The sequence below is a fragment of the Anolis sagrei genome, chromosome 11 (genome assembly GCF_037176765.1).
Source record: "Anolis sagrei isolate rAnoSag1 chromosome 11, rAnoSag1.mat, whole genome shotgun sequence".
Lineage (NCBI taxonomy): Eukaryota > Metazoa > Chordata > Lepidosauria > Squamata > Dactyloidae > Anolis > Anolis sagrei.
Window position 1 is genome coordinate 16,758,777 of NC_090031.1, and position 23,440 is coordinate 16,782,216.

Sequence of the window (23,440 nt, forward strand, 5' to 3'; positions counted from 1 at the left end):
TTATGAACATCAACATGAACATCATCCCCATTCTCATCATGAACATCAACATGAACATCATCCCCATTCTCATCATGAACATCAACATGAACATCAGACACAATCAATGAAAACTTACAATCCATATCCAGGAAGACCAAGCTCTTTCACCATCCTTTTTTGGGTGCATATGGGAGAGAGACTACACAAACTTCAAAGGCATACTCAGGAGCATGGCAAAACACCCAAGCGTACACAGGGCCTTAGGAGAAAGAGCACAATTTCGCCAAAGCCTTGAGGAGAGTACCCGGCCTTACCTATCGTGTCTGTTTCTCCCGACAACTGTATGCAGCGGTGCTCCAGCTCTTCCACTCGGTCCTTCAGCTCTGCCTTCTCACGCATCAAATCTGTGAAACGGGACTAAAAACCCAAGAGACCAATGGTCACTGAGGACAGGTGGAAGCAAAGGGCAAAAGCAGAGCCCTTCTGCCACTGCACAGTCTGACAAGTGGCACCCGTATGGTTTCCCGGCCCAGATGTGATCTCCCCAGACTCACCTGTAGCTTCTCCATGGCACTTTTTAAGGCCTCGTGAACCTCCGCTGGAACAGAATCTGCACTGGAGACTGGAAAAGAACAGGAAATTCAGCGTAAGAGGCTGAAGAAAGGTCTCTTTTGGCAAGGCCCCCCATGCCCACACATGGATACATGCCCCTTCCCCCAGCGGGCACTCAAATACACCCAAATACTTGGGAGTCACTCTGGACTGTGCTCTGACCTACAAGAAGCACTGCCTGAATATCAAGCAAAAGGTGGGTGCTGGAAACAATATCATAAGAAAGCTGACTGGCACAACCTGGGATCACAACCAGACACAGTGAAGACATCTGCCCTTGCGCTATGCAGATTGTGGCGCAGCAGGCTGAGTGTCAGCTGCATTAAGATCACTCTGACTAAAAGGTCATGAGTTCGAAGCCAGCCTGGGTTGGAGTGGGTTTCCAACCATTGTGTAGCCTGTTGTCGACCTTTGCAACCCGAAAGACAGTTGCATCTTTCAAGTAGGAAAATTAGGTACCACCTTAAAGTGTGGGGAGGCTACATTAACTGATTTAAGAGGCCATAAAGAAGACTCCAGAAAAGCATTCCAGCGGGGAAGCATGCGGGGAATGCGGAAGTGCTTCATCAGCGTCGCAGATGGACGATGAAAAGCGACAGCTCCTCTGGCGGCCAGAAAAAAAGTTAAATAGCCTCTGTGTATGTCTGTATATGTTTGTATGTCAAAAATTGGCATTGAATGTTTGCCATATATGTGTACACTGTAATCCGCCCTGAGTCCCCTGCGGGGTGAGAAGGGCGGAATATAAAAGCTGGGAATAAATAAATAAATAAATAAATAAATATGCCACTCTGCTGCTGAGTATGCATGCCCAGTATGGAACACATCTCACCACACTAAAACAGTGGATGTGGCTCTTAATGAGACATGCTGCATTATCACAGGGTGTCTGCGCCCTACACCACTGGAGAAACTACACTGTCTAGCTGGTATTGCACCACCTGACATCTGCCGGGAAGTAGCAGCCAACAGTGAAAGGACCAAGGCAGAGACATCTCCAGCTCATCCCCTGTTTGGGTATCAGCCAGCACGTCAACGACTTAAATCTAGAAATAGCTTCCTTAGATCTAGAGACACTCGCTGGAACACCTCAGCAAGCGAGAGTCCAAAAGTGGCAGGCTCAAACCCAGCACCTCAATCAATGGCTGATACCAAATGAGGGACTCCCTCCTGGGCACACAGAGGACTGGGCAACTTGGAAGGCGTTGAACAGACTGCGCTCTGGCACCACGAGATATAGAGCCAATCTTAAGAAATGGGGCTACAAAGTGGAATCCATGACATGTGAGTGTGGAGAAGAGCAAACCACTGACCACCTGCTGCAATGCAACCTGAGCCCTGCTACATGCACAACGGAGGACCTCCTTGCAGCAACACCAGAGGCACTCCAAGTGGCCAGATACTGGTCAAAGGACATTTAATCAACTACCAAGCTTGCAAACCTTGTGTTTTGTCTGTTTGTTTGTTTTGTTAAAAATGTAATACAAATGTCTGGTTGCTCCTGACATGATAAATAAATAAGCGGGCACTCACCTCCTGCTGTGGTGACATGCAGTTGTTGCTGCTTCCGGAGCGTTGCAATCTGCTGCAGGAGGCCTCGGCATTGCCTCTTCTGCTCAGCCAGCTCCTGCCTCATCTCTTCACGCTGAGACTCCGCTTGGGACAGGGTGGAGGTCAAGAAGGCAACCTAAGAGGCAACCCCAGGAGCACCAATGATTTGTTATGAAGAGAAAAGTGTGATGGTGGGGGTTTAAACACAGTACAGCTCCTTTATAGATGGACCCCAGGGCATAGTCACACCTAAGGCTGACATTTAGCAATACTCTTCTCTGCCACTCCTTCCAGTAGGACTGTCAGAATATTCTGCAGTTTTGTTGCACTAACTTGATAGCTCTTGTCTGCACCTACGCCCTCCACATTTGGCTCTTTGGATGAAATAGTACTTTCTGAGCCCTCATGTATAACACAAATTTATTATTTATTTATTTCATATATTTATATCCTGCCCTTCTCCCCACAAGGGGGACTCGGGACGGCCTCACATGACCATCAGAGGAGGCTAATAGCATAAATACCATTAAAATTACAATTCACAATATAATCATTTTAAAACATTGTACAACATCATCAGTAAAATTTAACAAAAATTAGATTAATGTGCCAGTAAAACTAAGCCGAGCCCAGAGAATCCATGTCGCAAAACCCAAATTTCCTTTTCCTATTGCCGCTGGCCTCTAATCGAACGCCTGGCCCCAGAGCCAGGTCTTCAGTTGTCTTCTAAAGGACAGGAGGGAGGTGGCCAACCTGATGTCCTTAGGGAGAGAGTTCCACAGTCCTTTAAAAGTCCCAAAAGATACTTTAAAAAGGCTGGGCAACAAAGTCAGGGGTGGAATTCTCTAGGAGCCCTGAAAAGCTCTTGGAGACCTCGTGGACAACAAGTTACACATGAAGCAATGATATGATGCCGCGGCAAAAAAAGCCAATGGGATTTTGGCCGTCATCAGTAGGACTCTAGTGTCTAGCTTCAGGGAAGTCATGTTCCCCATGCTCTATTCCGCCTTGGTTAGACCACACCTGGAATATTGTGTCCAATTCTGTGCACCACAATTGAAGAGAGATATTGACAAGCTGGAATGTGTCCAGAGGAGGGCGACTAAAATGATCAAGGGTCTGGAGAACAAGCCCTATGAGGAGTGGCTTAAAGAGCTGGGCATGTTTAACTGAAGAAGAGAAGGCTGAGAGGAGACATGATAGCCATGTATAACTATGTGAGAGGAAATCATAGGGAGGAGGGAGCAAGCTTGTTTTCTGCTTCCCTGGAGACTAGGATGCAATGGAACAATGGCTTCAAACTACAAGGAAGGAGATTCCATCTGAACACGAGGAAGAACTTCCTGACTGTGAGAGCTGTTCAGCAGTGGAACTCTCTGCCCCGGAGTGTGGTGGAGATTCCTTCTTTGGAGGCTTTGAAACAGAGGCTGGATGGCCATCTGTCAGGGGTTCTTTGAATGCGATTTTCCTGCTTCTTGGCATAATGAGGTTGGACTGGATGCCCCATGAGGTCTCTTCCAACTCTATGATTCTAAGAGCTTAAAAACACTGCTGGCCATAAAAATGGCCCTGGTCGAAATTTATTATATTAATAATATAATATAGTATATTGTATATACATATAATATTTATAATATTATAATGTAATACAAAAAAACTAGTAATAATACAATATTATAATTATAATTATATATTTACATTACACGTAATATTACTAATAATATTACACTATAATGGTATAATCTATATACCGTATATTCCGGCATATAAGACGACTGGGCGTATAAGACAACCCCCAACTTTTCCAATTAAAATATATTGTTAAGACAATTCCCATGCATAAGACTACACCCGCGTATAAGACGACCCCTGACTTTTGAGAAGATTTTCTTGGGTTAAAAAGTAGTCTTATACGCCAGAATATACTGTATATAAAAATGCTCTGTGCATAATGAGTACCTTAAAAACAAAAAAACCAATGAACAAAACAGCACCAAATTTGGCAACAAAACATCTCACAACACAAGGAGTGACCATCACTCAAAAAATTATGATTTTGTCATTCGGGAGTTGTAGTTGCTGGGATTTATAGTTCACCTACAATCAAAGAGCATTCTGAACTCCATCAACGATGGAATTGAACCAAACTTGGCACACAGGACTCCCATGACCAGCAGAAAATACTAGCAGCGTTTGGTGGACATTGACTTTGAGTTTGGGAGTTGGAAGTTCACCTACATCCAGAGAGTACTGTGGACTCAAACAATGATGGATCTGGACCAAACTTGGCACAAATACTCAGTAAGCTCAAATGTGAACACTGGTGGAGTTTGGGGAAAATAACCTTGACACTTGGGAGTTGTAGTTGCTGAGAGTTATAGTTCACCTACAATCAAAGAGTATTCTGAACTTCAGCAATGATGGAATTGAACCAGTCTTGGCACACAGTTCTCCCATGACCAACAGAAAATACTGGAAGGGTTTGGTGGGCAGTGTCCTTTGGTTTTGGAGTTATAGTTCACCTACATCCAGAGATCACTGTGGACTCAAACAATGATGGATCTGGACCAAACTCTACACGAATACTCCATATGCCCAAATGTATACACTGGTGGAGTTTGGGGAAAATAGAATCTTGACATTTGGGAGTTGAACTTGCTGGGATTTATAGTTCACCTACAATCACAGAACACTCTGAACCCCACCAATGATAGAATTGGGCCAAACCTCCCACACAGAACCCCCATGACCATCAGAGTGGGCCACAGCAACACGTGACAGGGGACGGCTAGTGCAATATAGTATGATTCTATGAAAACTGTCTCTATGGACTGGCCCTTGTGAGCTACCTTGGAACAAAGAGCTGCAAGGGGAACAACATTATAATAGGATTCAAGAAAGTGCTTGTAAATTTGGAGTTCTGCAGTAGACATAAGAGGAGTGAACAGTGTGACTGACTGGCGGCCAGGAGGAAAGAAGGGCCTGCACTTCCAAAGCTGCTAAATTATTCTCCATTGATACAGCTGCAGTCAGGGAAATGGAGAAGATCCGCTACTCACCATTTCCTCTTTACTGTCAAAATCATCTGGGATGGTGAGCGGAGGGGTGTTTTGGTCCTCCATGGCCTCTTCCATTTCTACTCCGTCTCCTACAGACGAGAGATGAACAGAGGTGCTAGAACGGCCCCTTGAGGTCAGCCCTTCTGAGTCCTCTCCACTTGAGGAAGAGACCTCACGCTCACCTTGCACCCTGGGAAGCGCCTTGGCGTCCAGTTCGGCCATGAGATGGCTGACATGAGCTTGCAGCTCCTGGTTCTCCTTGGCCACCGTCTCCAAGCTTTCCTTCAAGAGAGAAGTGGCAGATCTTTGAAACAGAAACCCAAAGCACAGCTGACTGGATTAGACAGGACTAGACTATCCAACACAAAGACTGGATGGCTTGGGGATTGGGCTATAAATCTGCCCTCAATGGATGTCAGAAATATTAAAAATTAACTAGGTATTTTTAATTACAAAAATGTGAGTCAAGCACTGAAGGGGTTAAATGGATGCAATGACTCAGGAAAAGCTGAGTTCAATATAAGCAGATGTGCCTGTAGCTTAGTAGCCATCAGTCGGAGGGAGCCTTCAGTGTTAGCAGACCTTAGTCTGTGAAAGGCCTCAGTGTGAGAAGGCCTCAGTGTTAGTTCACCCCCAGTCTGTGAGAGTTCTCTGTGGGAGATGGGCCTCAGTGTGTTAGTAGGTCTCAGGGTTCGTTCACCTCAGTATATGAGAGGCGTCAGTCTGAGAGAGCCCTCAGCGGGAGAAGGCCTCAGTGGGAGGTAGGCCTCAGTGTGTGTGAGAAGCTTCGGTGAAAGGAAGCCCCAGGTTGAAGGCCATAGTGTGTAAAGCTCCAATGTGAAGGCTGCTACGTGTAAAGCTATTGTGTGAAGCTCCTGTGTAACTTTGATGTGAGAGGAGGCTCTGTGAGAGTGAAGCTGCTTAGTGTGTTAGTAGGGCCTCGGTGTGTTAGTAGGTCTCAGTATGAGTAGGCCTAAGTGTTAGTTTCAGTCTGTGAGAGGCCTCAGTGTTTGTTTGCCCTCAGTCTGTGAGAGGTCTTAGTGGGAAAAGGGCCTCAGTATGTTAGTAGGCCTCAGTGTTCGTTCGTCTCAATATATGAGAGGCGTCAAGTCTGAGAGAGCCCTCAGTGGGAGGTAGGCCTCAGTGTGTGTGAGAAGCTTCGGTGAGAGGAAGCCCCAGGTTGAAGTGTGTAAAGCTCCAGTGTGAAGGCTGCTACGTGTAAAGCTATTGTGTGAAGCTCCTGTGTAACTCTGATGTGAGAGGAGGCTCTGTGAGAGCGAAGCTGCTTATAATAAAATAATAATAAAATAAAACGTTATTTGTACCCCGCTAGCATCTCCCCAAGGGACTCGGTGCGGCTTACATGAGGTTGAGCCCACAATACAACAATAAAAACAATAGCAACAGTAATACAATAAATAAAACTCATAAACAGAAAATAGCAATAAACATTAACAATAACACAATGCTTATCTGCATGAGAAAGAAGCCCAGCATGGAAGCGTAGAATAATAATAATATAATAAACTTTATTTATACCCCACCACCATCTTCCCCCAATGGGGACTCGGAGCGGCTTACATGGGGCCAAGCCCGAACAACAAATTACAATACAAAAGATACCCTAAAAGTAACCACAAGCTTTTTATGCCAATACTTTGAAACCAACTAAGCTTAATACCTAATTTGTTCAAGTTCTCTTAAATAAACATCATTGTTTTGTTCACAACATCTGCCTCACGTGTGCCTCTGTGCATAAACATTTAAAGCAGATTTACTGAAGAATCTCTAAACAAGTTAGGGAAACAGGTTCTATACATTTGGTGGCAGGAAGGAAGTATAAAGAATTTTGTTCATGTTATGAAAACCTTCTGTGGAAGAGATAACATTGGTCTATGTGTTTTGGTACTTTTTATCATTTTGGTTACTGGTGCTGGGTCACATCGCTACTGATATGTTACTCTGCTGTACATTTATGAGAAGGGTCTTTTGTTAATAAGGCCACTCACTCCAACAGTGGGCTCGTGGTCTGCCAGCTCAAAGCTCAATTTCGACATTCTGTTGGCCATTTTCTCCCTGTGAATGGCCACCGACCGCTGGACTCCAGTCCTTACCTTGGCCTGCTGAAGCTCCTTGAAGTGCATCTCAGCCACGACTTTGCCCTGGACCTCCTCGTGCTGCAGGCGGTCCATGAGCTGCGTCTGAAGGAGGTACTGCTTCTGCAGCTCCTCCTTCTCCGTGGCCAGCTGCTGGTAGGCGGCAGTGTACTGCTGGAGGTGGGTGTAGTACTGATCCCGCTGCTCCTGAAGAGCCTGGGCCTCCTCCGTTTTCTGAGAAATCTTCAAATAAGGGAAAACCAGAGCTGGGCAAGAACATTCAGGCACATTTACCTCCTGCAAACTCAATCTTCCCTGGGTACAACATTAACAAATTATCAAATGTGAACACTCATGGAGATTGAGGGAAATCAATCTCCACGAGTGTCCATGTGGGAGTTGTAGCTGCTGGGATTTATAGTTGCCCTTCTGAAGCAGTCAACGTTCCAGGGGAGACCCAACCTCCTTCCTTGGTGACCTTCAGGGTCCTCCGTCCTCCCGATTCATTTCCCACGCAGTCCCTAGGCAAAAGATTACCTTCTCCTTGAGGTCGGCCAGTGTTTCCTGCAGCTGACCCAACTTCTTGGCCAGCTCCTTCTTCACGTGCTGCTCCGACTGCAAGGCACTCGTCACCTCCATATTCTCATTGGTCTGGAAATGGAAAAGGAGGAGGAGGTGAAGCAAGGAAAGGGCACAAGCCTGCCATTGGTCAGCAAAGTTTCAACCAGGGCCATTTTTATGGCCAGCAGTGTTTTTAAGTTCTTAGAATCATAGAAACCTAGAGTTGGAAGAGACCTCGTGGGCCATCGAGTCTAACCCCATTCTGCCAAGAAGCAGGAAAACTGAATTCAAAGCACCCTCGACAAATCATAGAATCAAAGAGTTGGAAGAGACCTCATGGGCTATCCAGTCCAACCCCATTCTGCCAAGAAGCAGGAAAATTGCATTCAAAGCACCCCCGACAGATGGCCATCCAGCCTCTGTTTAAAATCCTCCAAAGAAGGAGCCTCCACCACACTTCAAGGCAGATAGTTCCACTGCTGAACGGCTCTCACAGTCAGGAAGTTCTTCCTCATATTCAGGTGGAATCTCCTTTCTTGTAGTTTGAAACCATGGCTCCATTGCGTCGTAGTCTTCAGAGCAGCTTGCTCCCTATGACTTCTTCTCACATATTTATACATGGCTATCATGTCTCCTATCAGCCTTCTCTTCTGCAGGCTAAACATGCCCAGCTCTTTAAGCCGCTCCTCATAGGGCTTGTTCTCTAGACCCTATTATTACTATTATTATTATTATTATTATTATTATTATTATTATTATTTACAGTATTTATATTTCACCTTTCTCACCGCCCCGCAGGGCGGATTGCAATGTACATATACATGGCAAACATTTAATGCCATAGACACTCAACATATATAGAAAGAAACTTAGAGGCTATTTAACAATCCAGTTTTTTAATGAGGGTATTCTGGCCACCAGAGGAGTTGTCGCTTTACCGTCCATTTGTGACACCGATGAAGTACTTCCTCATTCTTTGCATGCTTGCTGGAGATTTTTATGGCCTCGTAATCAGTTAAATTAGCCTCCCCACATAAGTGGTACCTACATTTCCTACTTGACAGATGCAACTGTCTTTCAGGCTGCAAAGGTTGACAACAAGCTACACAAATTGGTCAGAAGCTCACTCCGACCAGGCTGGTTTTGAATGCATGACCTTTCGGTCAGCAGTGATCTTAATGCAGTTTTCTCCCAGTCAGCTGCACCACAGTTCCAGTCATTTGACTCGCCCTCCTCTAGACACATTCCAGCTTGTCAACATCTCCCTTCCATTGTGGTGCCCAGAATTGGACACAATATTCCAGGTAATGTGGTCTAACCAAGACGGAATAGAGCATGGGAAGCATGACTTCTTTGGATCTAGACACTAGACTCCTATTGAGGCAGGCCAAAATCCTGCCAGAATGACAAAATCCTGGCATAAAAACAGGTTTACGGACCACAAGCAACCTGTAGGCAATGTGTAAATGTGTAAGAAGATGGCAACTTACAATGGAGGATAAGCTCATGGTGGACAGAGAAGAGCAAGAGGCAAGGAAGAGTGTTTTGAATGCTCTAGAGTGGGCATGAGAAAATTTGGCCTTCTAGGTGTTTTGGACTTCAACTCCCACAATTCCTGGCCTCAGGCCCCTTCCTTTTCCCCCTCAGCCACTTAAGCTAGATGAAAGAGTGATAGACCTAAAGGATGCCTACCTTCATATCTAATAAAACGCTTAAGCGGCTGAGGGGGGAAAGGAAAGGACCTGAGGCCAGGAATTGTGGGAGTTGAAGTCCAAAACACCCAGAAGGCCAAAGTTTGCTCATGCTGCTCTGGAAGCAACATGCAACACAACCTTCCATAGACTCCTCTGGGGTTTTATGGCTTCTTGTGGTCAAACATCCCTAGCCTGGGTGACTCTTTCTGAGAGGGAGGGAGGTGGGGTGGACGCACCAGCCTGACAAACCCATTCTGCAGCTCCGCCAGCTGCTCCTTCAGCTCCCGGTTCTGGGTCAAGGCCCGGCTGATGGTGGCCTTGTCGCTCTGCATGTTCTCCAGGATCTGCTGCCGGTCCACGGCCTCCTCGCTGTAGCGCCGCAGGCTCCGCTCCAGCTCCTCCAGCCGCTCCTCCTGCTCCTGGTTGAGGCGGCTCAGCTGCTGGTTGTCACGCACCTGGGCCTGGCACTGGCCCTGCAGCGCCTCCTTCTCCTGCTGCAGGCGGGCCAGCTCCTCTTGCAAGCGCAGCTCTGCTTCCGTCGGCCCCGGCGGCGGGGAGGGCTCGCTCTCCGCGGGCGTAGCGACTTCAGAACCAAAGAACAGGAAGAGAGGGAACTCAGCACCGTTCACGCCAATTCCTCCACAACCCAAAGAAGAGGGAGCCGGCCATTCCTGAAACTTACCAGACTGACTGCTGAGCAACTCAGACAGGTTGTTTTCCAGCTCCTGAATTCGATTGACATTCAGGTCTTTTTCTTCTGTCAAAGTGTGGATCTACTCCACAGGAAAAAAAAATAAGGAATGACTCAGTTGACTGTTTCCCTATTTTTTCCAAAGCTGGGATTTATGAACCTGCAAGGACTTTAAGATCATCTGGAGAGGCCCTGCTCTCGGTCCCGCCAGCATCACAAGTACGGTTGGCAGAATGAGAGACAGGGCCTTCTCAGTGGTGGCCCCTCGGCTATGGAACACCCTTCCTAGGGAGATTAGATCAGCTTCCTTGCTCCTATCATTCCAGAAGAATCTTAAGACATGGCTATTTGAGCGGGCATTTGAAAATACGGAGTAACGGATATAATAATGGAATATAATATAATATAATTAATATTATATAATATATATAATAATGGATATAATAACAGAATATAACATAACATAACATAACATAACATAACATAATATAATATGGAAGAACTGGACATTGTTTTAATGATTATCAATTGAAGTATGTTTCATTATAATGTTTGATTTTATTGTTGCTGATGTTTTTTATATTGTTATATTGTAATTGTGTCCTTGGTGGCATTGAATTCTTGCCTTGTAAACCGCCTTGAGTCACCGGAAGGCTGAGAGGGGCGGTATAGAAATGTATTAAATAAATACTAAATAAATAAATTTAAAATATTTATACCCCGCCCTTCTCTACCCTCAAAGGGGGACTCAGAGCGGCTTACAGCGGGCAACAATTTGATGCCTCCCATATACACACAGATAAAACAGAAATTACAAAATAGATAAAGCATGAATATAAATTAAAACCATTCAAAATAGCGCAAATTTAATTAGTTGGCCAAATCTAAATCTGAGTTGTACAATCAACAACTTGGTCTGAAGCCTGTCCATAGTCCATTTACCACAGCATTGTCATCATTTATCAACCTACTATTCAAATGCCTGGTCCCATAGCCACGTTTTAAACTTTTTCCTGAAGGACAAGAGGGAAGCAGTCGACTTAATTTCGCTGGGGAGCAAGTTCCACAGGCGGGGGGCCACCGCCGAAAAGGCTCTGTCTCTCGTCCCCACCAATTGCGTCAGCGGCCACCGCTGAAACCTCCAAGTTTCCCAAAACCATGACAATGGCAGAAACATTTCCTCTTTGCTGTTTCCCTTACCTGCTCAGAGAGCATCTGGACTCGCTGCTGCCAGATTCCCCCTTCCTCCTTCAGCTTCTGGGCATACTGATCCCGTTCAGCCTGCAGTTGCTGGAGCGACTCGGATAGCTGCTCAGTAAAGAATTAGAAAAAAGAAAGCCTCAGCAAAACAATACAGAAGCAGCTATTACAGTTTCCCACTATTTTGCAGTTCGCTTATAGCGAACTCGCTGTTTTGCGGGTTTTTCCTTCCCTTCTCCCTGGGAGCCGCGGGGAGGGAGGAGGAGGAGGAGGGGGAGCTGGGCCTTACCCTGGAGCTTGTCTCCAGGCTGGGCCACCACTGCTCCCTGCTCCTTTCCCGGAGGCTCCTTGGGCCCAACCCGGAGACTGCCAGGCTAGGCTGAGGCCTGGTCTTCCCTCTTTGGTGATGGCCTCCCAGGCTGGGCCTCAGCGCGGTCCTCTTTGGCGGCAGCTTCCTCCTCGGAGAGGACCATGCCGAGGCTCCCTCTCTTCCTCCTCCTCTTCCTTGAAGGACCATTGGGCCTCTGAGGAAGAGGAGGTGGAAGAGGAGGGGGGGGTGTGCCTCGGCACAGCGCTCTTTGACAACAGCTTTGTCGAGCAGGTGGAGCAGGACCATAAGAGGAGAAGGAAGAGGTGGAGCCAGGCAGTAGGCCTTACCCTGGGGCTTGTTTCCGGAAGGCCGCTGCCGAAGAGGGCTGTGCCGAGGCCCAGCAAAGCAATGCAGAAGCTGCTATTACAGTGTTCCCCCATTATTTTGCAGTTTGCTTATTGCGGACTTGCTATTGTGTTGGTTTTTCCTTTTCCTCCTCCCCCCCCCCCCCCCAGGGAGCCATGGGGGAGGGAGGAGGAGGAAGAAGGAGAGACCGCTTTGAGTCTCCCCTAGGGGTGAGAAAAGCGGTATAGAAATACTGTAAATAAATAAATAAATAAATAAAGGGGGACCTGGGCCTTACCCTGAAGCTTGTCTCCGGGCTGGGCCTCCGCTGCTCCCTGCTCCTTCCTCGAAGGCTCCTTCGGCACCAAGGCCCAGCCCGGAGACTGCCAGGCTGGGCTGAGGCCTGGTCTTCCCTCTTCGGTGATGGCCTCCTGGGCTGGGCCTCGGTGCAGCCCTCTTCGGCGGTGGCTTCGTCCTCAGAGAGGGCCAAGCCGAGGCTCCCTCTCTTCCTCCTCCTCTTCCTCAGAGGCCCAAGGGTCCTCTGAGGAAGAGGAGGAAGGGTTCTCCAAGGAAGAGGAGGAAGAAGAGGAGTGAGATGCCTCGAAACAGTCCTCTTCGGCGGCGACTTTGTCCTCGGAGGGGACCAAGCCGAGGCTCCCTCTCTTCCTCCTCCTCTTGGAGGCCCAAGGGTCCTCCGAGGAAGAGGAGAAAGAAGAGGAGTGAGGTGCCTCGGCACAGCCCTCTTCAGTGGCGACTTCGTCCTTGGAGGGGGCCAAGTCGAGACTCCCTCTCTTCCTCCTCTTCCTTGGAGGCCCAAGGGTCCTCCAAGGAAGAGGAAGGGTCCTCCGAGGAAGAGGAGGAAGAAGAGGAGTGAGGTGCCTCGGCACAGCCCTCTTCGGCGGCAACTTTGTCCTCGGAGGGGGCCAAACCGAGACTCCCTCTTTTCCTCCTCCTCTTCCTCGAGGGACCCCTCTTCCTCAGAGGCCAAAGAGTCCTCCGAGAAAGAGGAGGAGGAAGAGGAGGGGGGGGGGGTGCCTCAGTGTGGCCCTCTCCGGTGGTGGCTTCATCCTCGGAGAGGGCCAAGCTGAGGCTCCTCCTCTTTCTCCTCCTCTTCCTCAAAGGACCATTGGGCCTCCAAGGAAGAGGAGGAGGAAGAGGAGGGGGTGCCTCGGCATGGCCCTCTTCGACAGCAGCTTTGTCGAGCAGGCGGAGCAGGACTATAAGAAGAGAAGGAAGAGGAGGAGCCAGACACTGGGCCATGCCGAGGCCCAGCCCGGAGACAAACCCCAGGGTAAGGTCCAGTGCTTGGCTCCCCCACCCCTCCTCCTCCTCTTCCCTACTTTGCGGTTTTTCACTTATCGCAGGTGGTCATGGAACATAACCCCTGCGATAAGTGAGGGAACACTGTACTCCCAGAGGGAGCGAGAGAGCTGAGGGAAGTCGCTCTGAAAGCCCAATCACGTGACTCACCCCTTCTGAAATCACGCCTCACCTGGGCAATTTGTGCTTCGAGATTGGCTCTTTCTTCCAAGGCCATCTGCAGCTGTTGGGTGGCATCGGGGACGCCTGGCTGGCTTGCAAACTGGAAATAGGATTAGGAAAAATTGCACTGAATGGGATCCAACACCCTTCTGATGAGGCTGAAGTGCAGAATGTAAACAGCTCTAAGACGCATCCATTGGCAACAGAAATGTGTGTTGTTTTAATAAGTGGAGTTCTTTCTCTTACAAAAACACACTTGACACTTAAGATGCACCTCCGAACCACCAGTGGAAGAATTTAAAAGATGGGAGGCCCCTCTTCAAAGGCCAAAGACTTTCCAAAAGACTTCCAAAACAAGGGAAGAGGTGAATAGTGACTATATTACCCCGAGCTTCTCCCTCCCACAGAGAGAGAGAATGAGCAAGGAGGAAACACTTCTCCTCTCTCCTCCCAAGTATGTCATAGTCACCTGCTGAATCATCAGCTCTGCCATTTCCAGTTTCTTGTGCAAATCCTCCACGTCCAGTTTCATGGCTGAATTTTCGGAGATTAAGCTGCGCAGTTTCTCCGAAAGTTCAGAGTTTTGCTGCTTAAGTTCTTCACTACTTTTGCTGGAGGGAAGGAAACACAAGCAAAGACAATTGGTGTTATTATAACAGTACCTACAGGAGCCAGTTGGTGGGCTTTGTTTAGTTTATTTTTTTATTTCTCTATCCCGGAAGGGGGACTCAGGGCAGCTTATAACCAGCAAAAATTCAATGTCCCACATATACAACAAATAAACGAGTTACATAATAAGTTAAAACATTAAAATTAGATTAAAAACCATTTGAGATAGTGCAAATTGAATTAGTTGGCATGTCAAGTCCGCATTCTACGATCAACAACTTAATCAGAAGCCTGTCCATAGTCCTTTTTCCATAGTATTATCGTCATTTCTGTTATCAGTCTGCTATCCGAATGCCTTGTCCCATAGCCACATCTTCAACTTTTTCCTGAAGGAGAGGAGGGATAGCTGTTGACCAAATTTTACTGGGGAGCAAGTACCACAGGTGGGGGGCCACCGCTGAGAAGGCCCTGGCCCTCGTCCCCACCAAGCGCATTTGCAACGAAGGTGGGATCGAGAGCAGGACCTCCCCGGAAGATTGTAAGTTTCGGGGTGGGACATAGGTGGAGATACGTTCGGACAAGCAAGCTGGGCCAGAACTGTATAGGGTCCTTTGTTGCACATTTCTTTGTCATCCAAGACTTGCCACGTTTTCCAAAAGCCCCGTTTCAATCTCACAACTAGTATGTGGACTACGCCAGGCCAAGGGACAGTAAAAATTTCAAAACCATAACCTTAGAATCACAATGCCTTTTTGTTGAACAAAGGAGGGAAAGGAGCAGAATAATAATATAATCATAATAAACTTTATTTCTACCTGCCACCATCTCCCCGATGGGGACTCGGAGCGGCTTACATGGGGCCAAGCCCGAACAACAAATTACAATACAAAATATACCCTAAAAGTAACCACAAGCTTTTTATGCCAATACTTTAAAACCAACTAAGCTTAATACCTAATTTGTTCAAGTTCTCTTAAATAAACATCATTGTTTTGTTCACAACATCTGCCTCACGTGTGCCTCTGTGTATAAACATTTAAAGCAGATTTACTAAAGAATCTCTAAATAAGTTAGAGAAACAGGTTCTATACATTTGGTGGCAGGAAGGAAGTATAAAGAACTTTGTTCATGTTATGAAAACCTCCTGTGGAAGATAGACATTGGTCTATGTGTTTTGGTACTTTTTATCATTTTGGTTACTGGTGCTGAGTCACGCCGCTACAGCAATAAAATCAAAACATATACAACAGACAACAACAACATTATCAAAATGACATTAAAAATAATAAAATAATAATAATAATAATAAATAAACATTCCAATAGACACAATCACGATAGAGATGACAATGGGCGGGCCACATATTCCGGATAAAAAACAATTAACAGACTATGATGAGATAAAATAGGAGTAGGACTTTTAAATGGAACTCCTAAAACACACAGAGTTGTGGGACAGAACATCCTATTTGGAGGGCACGAACTCCATTAGCCGAAAACGTTGAGGGGGTGTAAAATATAATGCAGAACGGAATACGCCCCAAGTGGCAGCTGGAGAAACCTCGGACAAGGCCACAGCAGCAAGATACAGAATGGGGGACGATGCCTGGCTTGAGAGCACGACGTGTGGAAAAGATCTTGTAGTCCTTGTGGACAACAAGTTAAACATGAGCCAACAATGTGATGTGGCGGGAAAAAAAGCCAACAGGATTTTGGCCTGCATCAACAGGAGCATAGTGTCTAGATCCAGAGAAGTCATGCTACCCCTCTATTCTGCCTTGGTGAGATCACACCTGGAATATTGTGTCCAATTCTGGGCACTACAATTGAAGAGAGATACTGACAAGCTGGAATGTATCCAGAGGGAGGCGACTAAAATGATCAAGGGTCTGGAGAACAAGCCTTATGAGGAGTGGCTAAAAAGCTGGGCATGGGACAGTTCCATCTTGTCTCCTGCATATGTCATCAGCTGGGGACCACTCCCCCCAGCACTAACTGCTGCTTTGGGCCAGAGTGAAAAGAGAGGGGACCAGGGGACAGTTGCGTATGTATGTATGTATGTATGTGTGTGTCTGTCTATCTATCTATCTATCTATCTATCTATCTATCTATCTTGTAAGCCGCTCTGAGTCCCCTTCGGGGTGAGAAGGCTGGTGTAGCGAAGGAGAGAGAGTATTTCTTTATTAAGGAAAAACCTCTTTGTTCTTATAATGATTCAGTTTCTTCTTTTATATTAGCTGGGACTTTCTGTGTGCTTGTATATGCACTGAGACACACTTCTGTATAACGAAGTAACACAGTTTATTTATAACTTCTGGCTCCAACGCTTGTGGTTACATTTGTGTTTTGTTGCAATCTTGAGGCTCACAGTCAGTATAATATACTTGGTTTACTTTTCTGAAATAGGCTTTCAATGTTTCACATTCACAAACATGTTACTTGCTTTACACACTCTTGACTGAAATTATATTCTGACTAAAGCACCACTGGCTTTCTTTATGTTCCTAAAACTTGAGCTCTATTTAACTAACTGCTTCTATATATCAGAAGTCTTTAACACATCTTCATAACTGCTTATTTCTAACAGGAGTTCCTAACTCTTTTCTCTCACAGAAGTTCCTAACTGTCTCTCACAAACAGGAATCCCTAACTCCCTTCTCTCACAGAAGTTCCTAACTAACTGTGCCTCGCAAACAGCAATTCCTAACTCACTCACTCTTTTGACTCTCTGCCTGTTTTTAAAACCTTGGCGCCGCCCCTTTGGAATGTTCAACTCTGCTCTCTCTCCAACTGTCATTTTGGCCTAGCAACCTTTTCAAATGCTGGGCCTACGCTAATCTGCATATGACCAATCGGCTTCCATATGCAAATGAATCCTATCTCTGCTGTTGCTACCCTGTCTGTGCCTATTCTCCCCTATCTGCCGTATGTAAACATAGAGCTATACACCAAAATTTTAACATAGAGTAGCAATTTCACTACAGCTGGCATATAAATGTTGTAAATAAATAAATAAATAAATAGTTTAGCCCGAAGAAGAGAAGGCTGAAAGGAGACGTGATTGCCGTGTATAAATATGTGAGGGGATGTCATAGGGAGGAGCGAGCAAGCTTGTTTTCTGCTGCCCTGGAGACTAGGACGCAATGGAGCAATGGCTTCAAACTACAGGAAAGAAGATTCCATCTGAACATTAAGAAGAACTTCCAGATTGTGAGAGCTGTTCAGCTGTGGAACTCTCTGCCTCAAAGTGTGGTGGAGGCTCTTTCTTTGGAGGCTTTTAAGGAGAGGCTGGATAGCCATCTGTCGGGGGTGCTTTGAATGCAATTTTCCTGCTTCTTTACAGAATGGGGTTGGACTGGATGGCCCACAAGGTCTCTTCCAACACTAGGATTCTATGATTCTAAGAAGGCCAAATCTCACCTCTGTTTGTAGGCTTCCGTCTTCAGACTATCCCGTTCCTTGGCCAGCTCTTTGTTATGCTGCCAACAAGAAAACATGAACAATTCAATGAAAGAGAACTAAAATTCGGAGCACTCCTGAGCCTCCCTTGCTTATTTCCAAGTTCCGGGTGTTTATTTTGCTGTTTTATTAATTTATTGGGTGTATTTTTAGAAAAGATATCTCTATACATAGGGATCCTACAGTTATCTACGGGGGGGGGGGGGGGGGGGGGGAATGAGGCAACAGAATGAATTTGCCTGGAATGCCAGATCTAGCTAGTCCACATCACAAAGAGAGTTGTATCCAGCTAAGTCTTGATATTGGACACTATAATTATTTATTTATGACATTTATATGCCGCCCTTCTCACCCCGAGGGAGGCTCAAGTTATATGTAAATACAATATAATATATTATTAGCATAGCACATAGTATCATACATTTCCGTATTGTACTATATCACTATACTGTAGTATTATTAGTAATATTACATGTAATATAAAATATATAATTATTATATTGTATTATTATTAGTGTTATGTTGTATTACATTATAATATTATCAATTTTATATGTGTATACAATATATTGTTAACACAGAACAATATTAGTATTATATATTACTGCACCACTATACACCACTAGAAGCCTAGTTTTTCAGTCCTTTTTTTAGGCTGAAAAAGTCTCCCCCGGCTTATACTCGAGTCAATGTTATTTATTATTTTACTTTGTTTTTGTTATTATTACTATTACATTTATTATTTTATTATTGTTGTAATTATTACATTTATTATTTTACTCTATTATTATTATTATTATTATTTTACTCTATTATTATTGGAGGACATGTAAGCATATTTACATTGAAGGAGGTTAGAATAATGGTTTAATCAGAGTTGGACAGTCTTATCTTGAATTACAGTTTTATGTAAATATTCAAAAACATTTAACCTACTAATGCTTAAATTAATATAATTTTATTGGTATCTATTTTCATTTTGAAATTGATCCATAGTGGCTGCATTTCTTGTCCTCAGCTTATACTCGAGTCAATACATTTTCTCAGGTTTTTTTGTGGTAGAATTAGGTGCCTCGGCTTATATTCGGGTCGGCTTATACTCGAGTATATGCGGTATTACATGTAATATGAAATATATAATTCTTATATTGTATTATAAGAATTATTATATTATATTATATTATCAATATTATATGTGTACTAGCTGTACCCGCCATGCATTGCTGTGGCCAACCTTCCCTCTTTCTCTCCTTCTTTCCTTCCTTCCTTCCTTCCTTCCTTCCTTCCCATCTTTCCTTTTCTTCTTCCTTCCTTCTCTATCTCTTTTCTTCCTTCTCTCTTTCCTTCTTTCCTTCGCTCCCTTTGTCTATATCTTCCCCCTTCCTTCGCTCCCTCTTTCCTTCCTTCTTTCCCTTTTTCTTTCCTTCTCTCCTTCCTTCCATCCCCCTTTTTCTTTCCCTCCCTCCCTCTTTCTCTCCTTTCTTCCTTCTCTACCTTCCTTCCTTCTCTCTTTGCTTCCATGCTTCCTTCTTCCTTTCCTTCTTTCTTTTTCACTCCCTCTTTCTTTTCTTTCTTTTTTTCTCCCCTTCCCTCCCTCTTTCTTCTCTTTCTTTCTTTTTTTTCTCCCCTTCCCTCCCTCTTCCTTTTCTTTCTTTTTTTTCTCCCCTTCCCTCCTTCTTTCTTTCTTTTTTTTCTTTCTTTTTTTTCTCCCCTTCCCTCCCTCTTTCTTTTCTTTCTTTTTTTTTCTCCCCTTCCCTCCCTCTTTCTTTTCTTTTTTCTGTATTGTCATTTAGCTTTTCATCATTTAGCTTTTGGGGGGTTTTAAAGTCCCTTCTGCTGTGTTTTTCCAATGTTTTTATGAGTGAAGGACATACATTGGGTTGTTAGGTGTCTTGTGTCCAAATTTGGTGTCAATTTCCCCAGTGGTTTTTGAGTTCTGTTAATCCCACAAACGAACATTACATTTTTATTTATATAGATACAGAATATTATATTATTAGCACAACACATCAGTAATATATTAATACTATAATCAATAAAAAACATTACTATTGTTGCTGTAATATGTGTTTTTATGTAATAAAGTTGTGGCCAGTCCACCACATTCAATCCCCCAAAAAATACTATATTAATATACAAGCCTTATAGTAATTAGACATGAGACAGAGGGCAGCGCTGATGCCAAAAAGGCTCTGTGACTGAGCATGCCGCTCTCAATCCCCCTGGCAAACAACCCAAAGGGAGTGCCAAAGCTAGCGAGCCAAACAAAAGCAACAGCCTCCCTCCACTTTCTTTTTTACTGGAGACAAGGAGAATCGGGGGAAAAAACTATTTAAAAATAAAGCCCCAAATGAGGAAAAAGGTATGGAACAGTGACATGTAAACAGAAGGCGTCTTCACCTTTTCTTGCTGCTTCTGTTGCGCAGAGAGAGAGGACAGCGTGTGCTCCACTTCTGATATTCTCTGCCGAGAGGCCTGCAACCGGGCAGCAAGGTCCTCTGCTTCTCCTGTCCGAGAAAAAGAGAAGATTTCATAGGCATGAGACCCAAGCAGGCACTTTCCCTTCCTGGGTCAAATCAGGCAACCAGTTCTTCCATCTAAAACACAACTTAGTTCAGAACCAGGACATGCAAGAATTTCCCTTCTCTATGGGACTGCCTATAGGCAGAAATGAGGAGAACTTCCCTTTTGTATCTCTCTGAAAAAAAGGAGGAGGTGGGTTGACAGGATCAGGCCCCTTTTCAGCTTAAGTGATGGTTCCTTCATCGACTGCACTATGGACAAAGGCCACACATAATCTGGTGCACATAAACAGAAGAAAAGCCTTCCTCAGGGGAGCATGCTTGATCCATCAATGTATTGTCGAAGGCACTGCCAGGCCATCAAATGCTAATCAAGGTGGTCAGTTGAAACATTCACACCTAGCTCCAACAGACAAGTGTCCGTTGTCCCACCCTGGTCATTCCACAGATATATAAACCCATTTTTCTAGTTCCATCAGACCTCACTACCTCTGAGGATGCTTGCCATAGATGCAGGCAAAACGTCAGGAGAGAATGCCTCTAGAACATGGCTAGATAGCCCAAAAGAAACCTACAACAACCTACTGTTCCATCAATGTTTACCATTTACACAAATGACCAGCCACTGCCAGAAGGGACAGAGTTTCATCTACGCTGACGATCATGCCATCACTGCTCAAACAGGGAGCATTGAAATGGGATTGTGTTTGCTCAATCAGTGTTCAACACCGACACAAATGACCAGCCACTGCCAGAAGGTACAGAGTTTCATCTACGCTGACAATCGTGCCATCACCGCCCAAGCATGGAGCTTTGAAATGGTTGAAAAGAAGCTCTCCAAAGCTTTAGGCGCTTTTACTGTGTATTACAGAGAAAACTAGCTGATTCCTAATCCATTTATTTATTTATTTACATAATTTATATTCCGCCCTTCACACCCTGAAGGGGACTCAGAGCATATTATAAGATATATAAATATACAATATGTTATTTATTTATTTCAGATATTTGTACCCCGCCCTTCTCAACCCCTGGGGGGACTTCAGGGCAGCTTCCAGCCGGCAACAATTCAATGCCTCCAATGTACACATAATAAAATACATAATAAAATCCAATAATTACATACATTTAAACATTAAATCACATTAATTAATTAAAATCTGTTTCTGTTTCAATAACAGCCTGGTTGACTTATCTGAGTTAGTACAATATCAGTATTATATATTATTATATTATAATCCATCTAAAATGTAAACATCTTAAGAACAGACAAGCATCTTGAGCTCTGCGGATTTCCTGGGAAGGAATCCCACTGGAGCATTGCAGCACACTCAAATATCTGGGAGTCACTCTGGACCATGCTCTGACCTACAAGAATCACTGCTTGACTAAGACCAAAAAGTGGGCGCTAGAAATAACATCATACGAAAGTTGACTGGCACAACCTGGGGATCACAACCAGACACAGTGAAGACATCTGCCCATGCGCTTTGCTACTCTGTTGCTGAATACGCATGCCCAGTGTGGAACACATCTTATCACGCTAAAACAGTGGATGTGGCTCTTAATGAGACATGTCGCATTATCACAGGATGTCTACACCGCTGGAGAAATTATACTGTTTATTATTATTATTATTATTATTAACTTTATTTGTACCCCGCGAGCATCTCCCGAAGGACTCGATGCGGCTTACACAGGCCGGAGCCACAACACACAATACAATAGAAAACATAACAAGTAATAACAAAGCAAATCAACATTAAAAAGCAAATCAAATAAAAAAATTAGCAAAACAGGAATAACAGTACATCAAGACATATTAAAAACTGGTTCGGCCGGCGAAGGGGTACAAGGTTAAAAGTGCTGAAATGGCAGGAGGGGCATAGGAATTCAAGTACGGTGTGCAGCAGTATTAATTGTGCTAAAGTGCTACTAGGACTTGGATTGGGGATTCCTAATCCGGGAAGGCACAGCGGAACAGCCAGGTTTTCAGATTCCTTCTGAAAACCGCTAGTGTGGGGGCCTGTCGGAGATCTTTTGGAAGGGCATTCCAGAGTCGGGGGGCCGCCACGGAGAAGGCCCTGTCCCGTGTCCCCACCAATCGCGCTTGCGACGTGGATGGGATCACGAGCAGGGCCTCCCCAGATGATCGAAGCGAGCGCGTGGGTTTGTAGATGGAGATACGGTCATGCAGGTAGGGTGGTCCCAAACCGTTTAGGGCTTTGTAGGTGAGCACCTGCACCTTGAATTGGGCTCGGAAGATGAATGGCAGCCAGTGGAGCTCCTTAAACAGAGGGGTAGACCTCTCTTGATAATGAGCTCCAGTTAGCATCCTGGCTGCTGCACGCTGAACCAGTTGCAGTTTCCGAGCCATCTTCAAGGGTAGCCCCACGTAGAGCGCATTGCAGTAATCCATTCTAGAGGTGACCAAGGCGTGGACCACCCCGGCCAGATCAGCCTTCACGAGGTAGGGTCGCAGTTGGCGCACGAGTCTCAGCTGCGCAAAGGCCCTCCCGGATAGCGCCGACACCTGAGCCTCAAGTGTAAGCGAAGAATCCAAGAGGACACCCAAACTGCGGACCTGAGGCTTCAGGGGGAGTGTAACCCCGTCCAACACAGGTGACCACCCTATACCCCGATCCGGCTTACGATCGACCAAGAGGACCTCTGTCTTATCGGGATTGATCTTCAGCTTGTTCTTCCTCATCCAGATCGACACAGCGGCCAGGCACTCGTCTAGCACCTGAGAAGCCTCCTTGGAATTAGGTGGAAAGGAGTAGTAGAGTTGCGTGTCATCTGCGTAGAGATGGCACCCAACTCCAAAACTCCGGATGACCTCTCCCAGCGGTTTCATGTAGATGTTAAAAAGCATGGGCGACAAAATAGAGCCTTGCGGGACCCCACAGGACAAAGGCCAGGGGTCAGAGCAGGCGTCTCCCAGCTTCACCATCTGAGTTCGTCCCTCCAGGAAGGACTGGAGCCACGACAGAACCGTGCCCCCAAGGCCCATCCCGGAGAGACGACCCAGAAGGATACCATGGTCGATGGTATCGAAAGCCGCTGAGATGTCCAAGAGAACCAGCAGAGTCACACTCCCCCTGTCCAGCTCTCTGCGGAGGTCATCCACCAAGGCGACCAAGGCTGTCTCGGTGCCATGACCAGGCCTGGTATTGCACCACCTTACATCCACCAGGAAGTAGCAGTCTGTAATGAATAGACCAAGGCAGTGACATCTCTGGCCCATCCTCTGTTCGGATATCAGCCA

At 45.5% G+C, this 23,440-nt stretch overlaps 1 protein-coding gene across 6 annotated transcripts in view; it reads right to left on the reverse strand.

Annotated features, from left to right (window-relative positions):
- The window catches only part of GOLGA2 (golgin A2), a 54,880-nt gene that overhangs the window by 5,325 nt on the left and 26,115 nt on the right, over positions 1-23,440 (reverse strand). For all 6 annotated transcript variants that reach the window (XM_067471958.1, XM_067471960.1, XM_067471957.1 and 3 more), the window contains 14 exons: positions 20,051-20,157; positions 17,612-17,670; positions 14,053-14,194; positions 13,594-13,683; positions 11,447-11,554; positions 10,238-10,328; positions 9,792-10,138; positions 7,838-7,951; positions 7,319-7,543; positions 5,387-5,486; positions 5,205-5,293; positions 2,128-2,281; positions 537-604; positions 297-399 (listed from right to left, as the gene is read on the reverse strand). In XM_067471958.1, the coding sequence (XP_067328059.1) occupies positions 297-399; positions 537-604; positions 2,128-2,281; positions 5,205-5,293; positions 5,387-5,486; positions 7,319-7,543; positions 7,838-7,951; positions 9,792-10,138; positions 10,238-10,328; positions 11,447-11,554; positions 13,594-13,683; positions 14,053-14,194; positions 17,612-17,670; positions 20,051-20,157 (1,797 nt within the window). The remainder of the gene's footprint in view (positions 1-296; positions 400-536; positions 605-2,127; positions 2,282-5,204; positions 5,294-5,386; positions 5,487-7,318; positions 7,544-7,837; positions 7,952-9,791; positions 10,139-10,237; positions 10,329-11,446; positions 11,555-13,593; positions 13,684-14,052; positions 14,195-17,611; positions 17,671-20,050; positions 20,158-23,440) is intronic.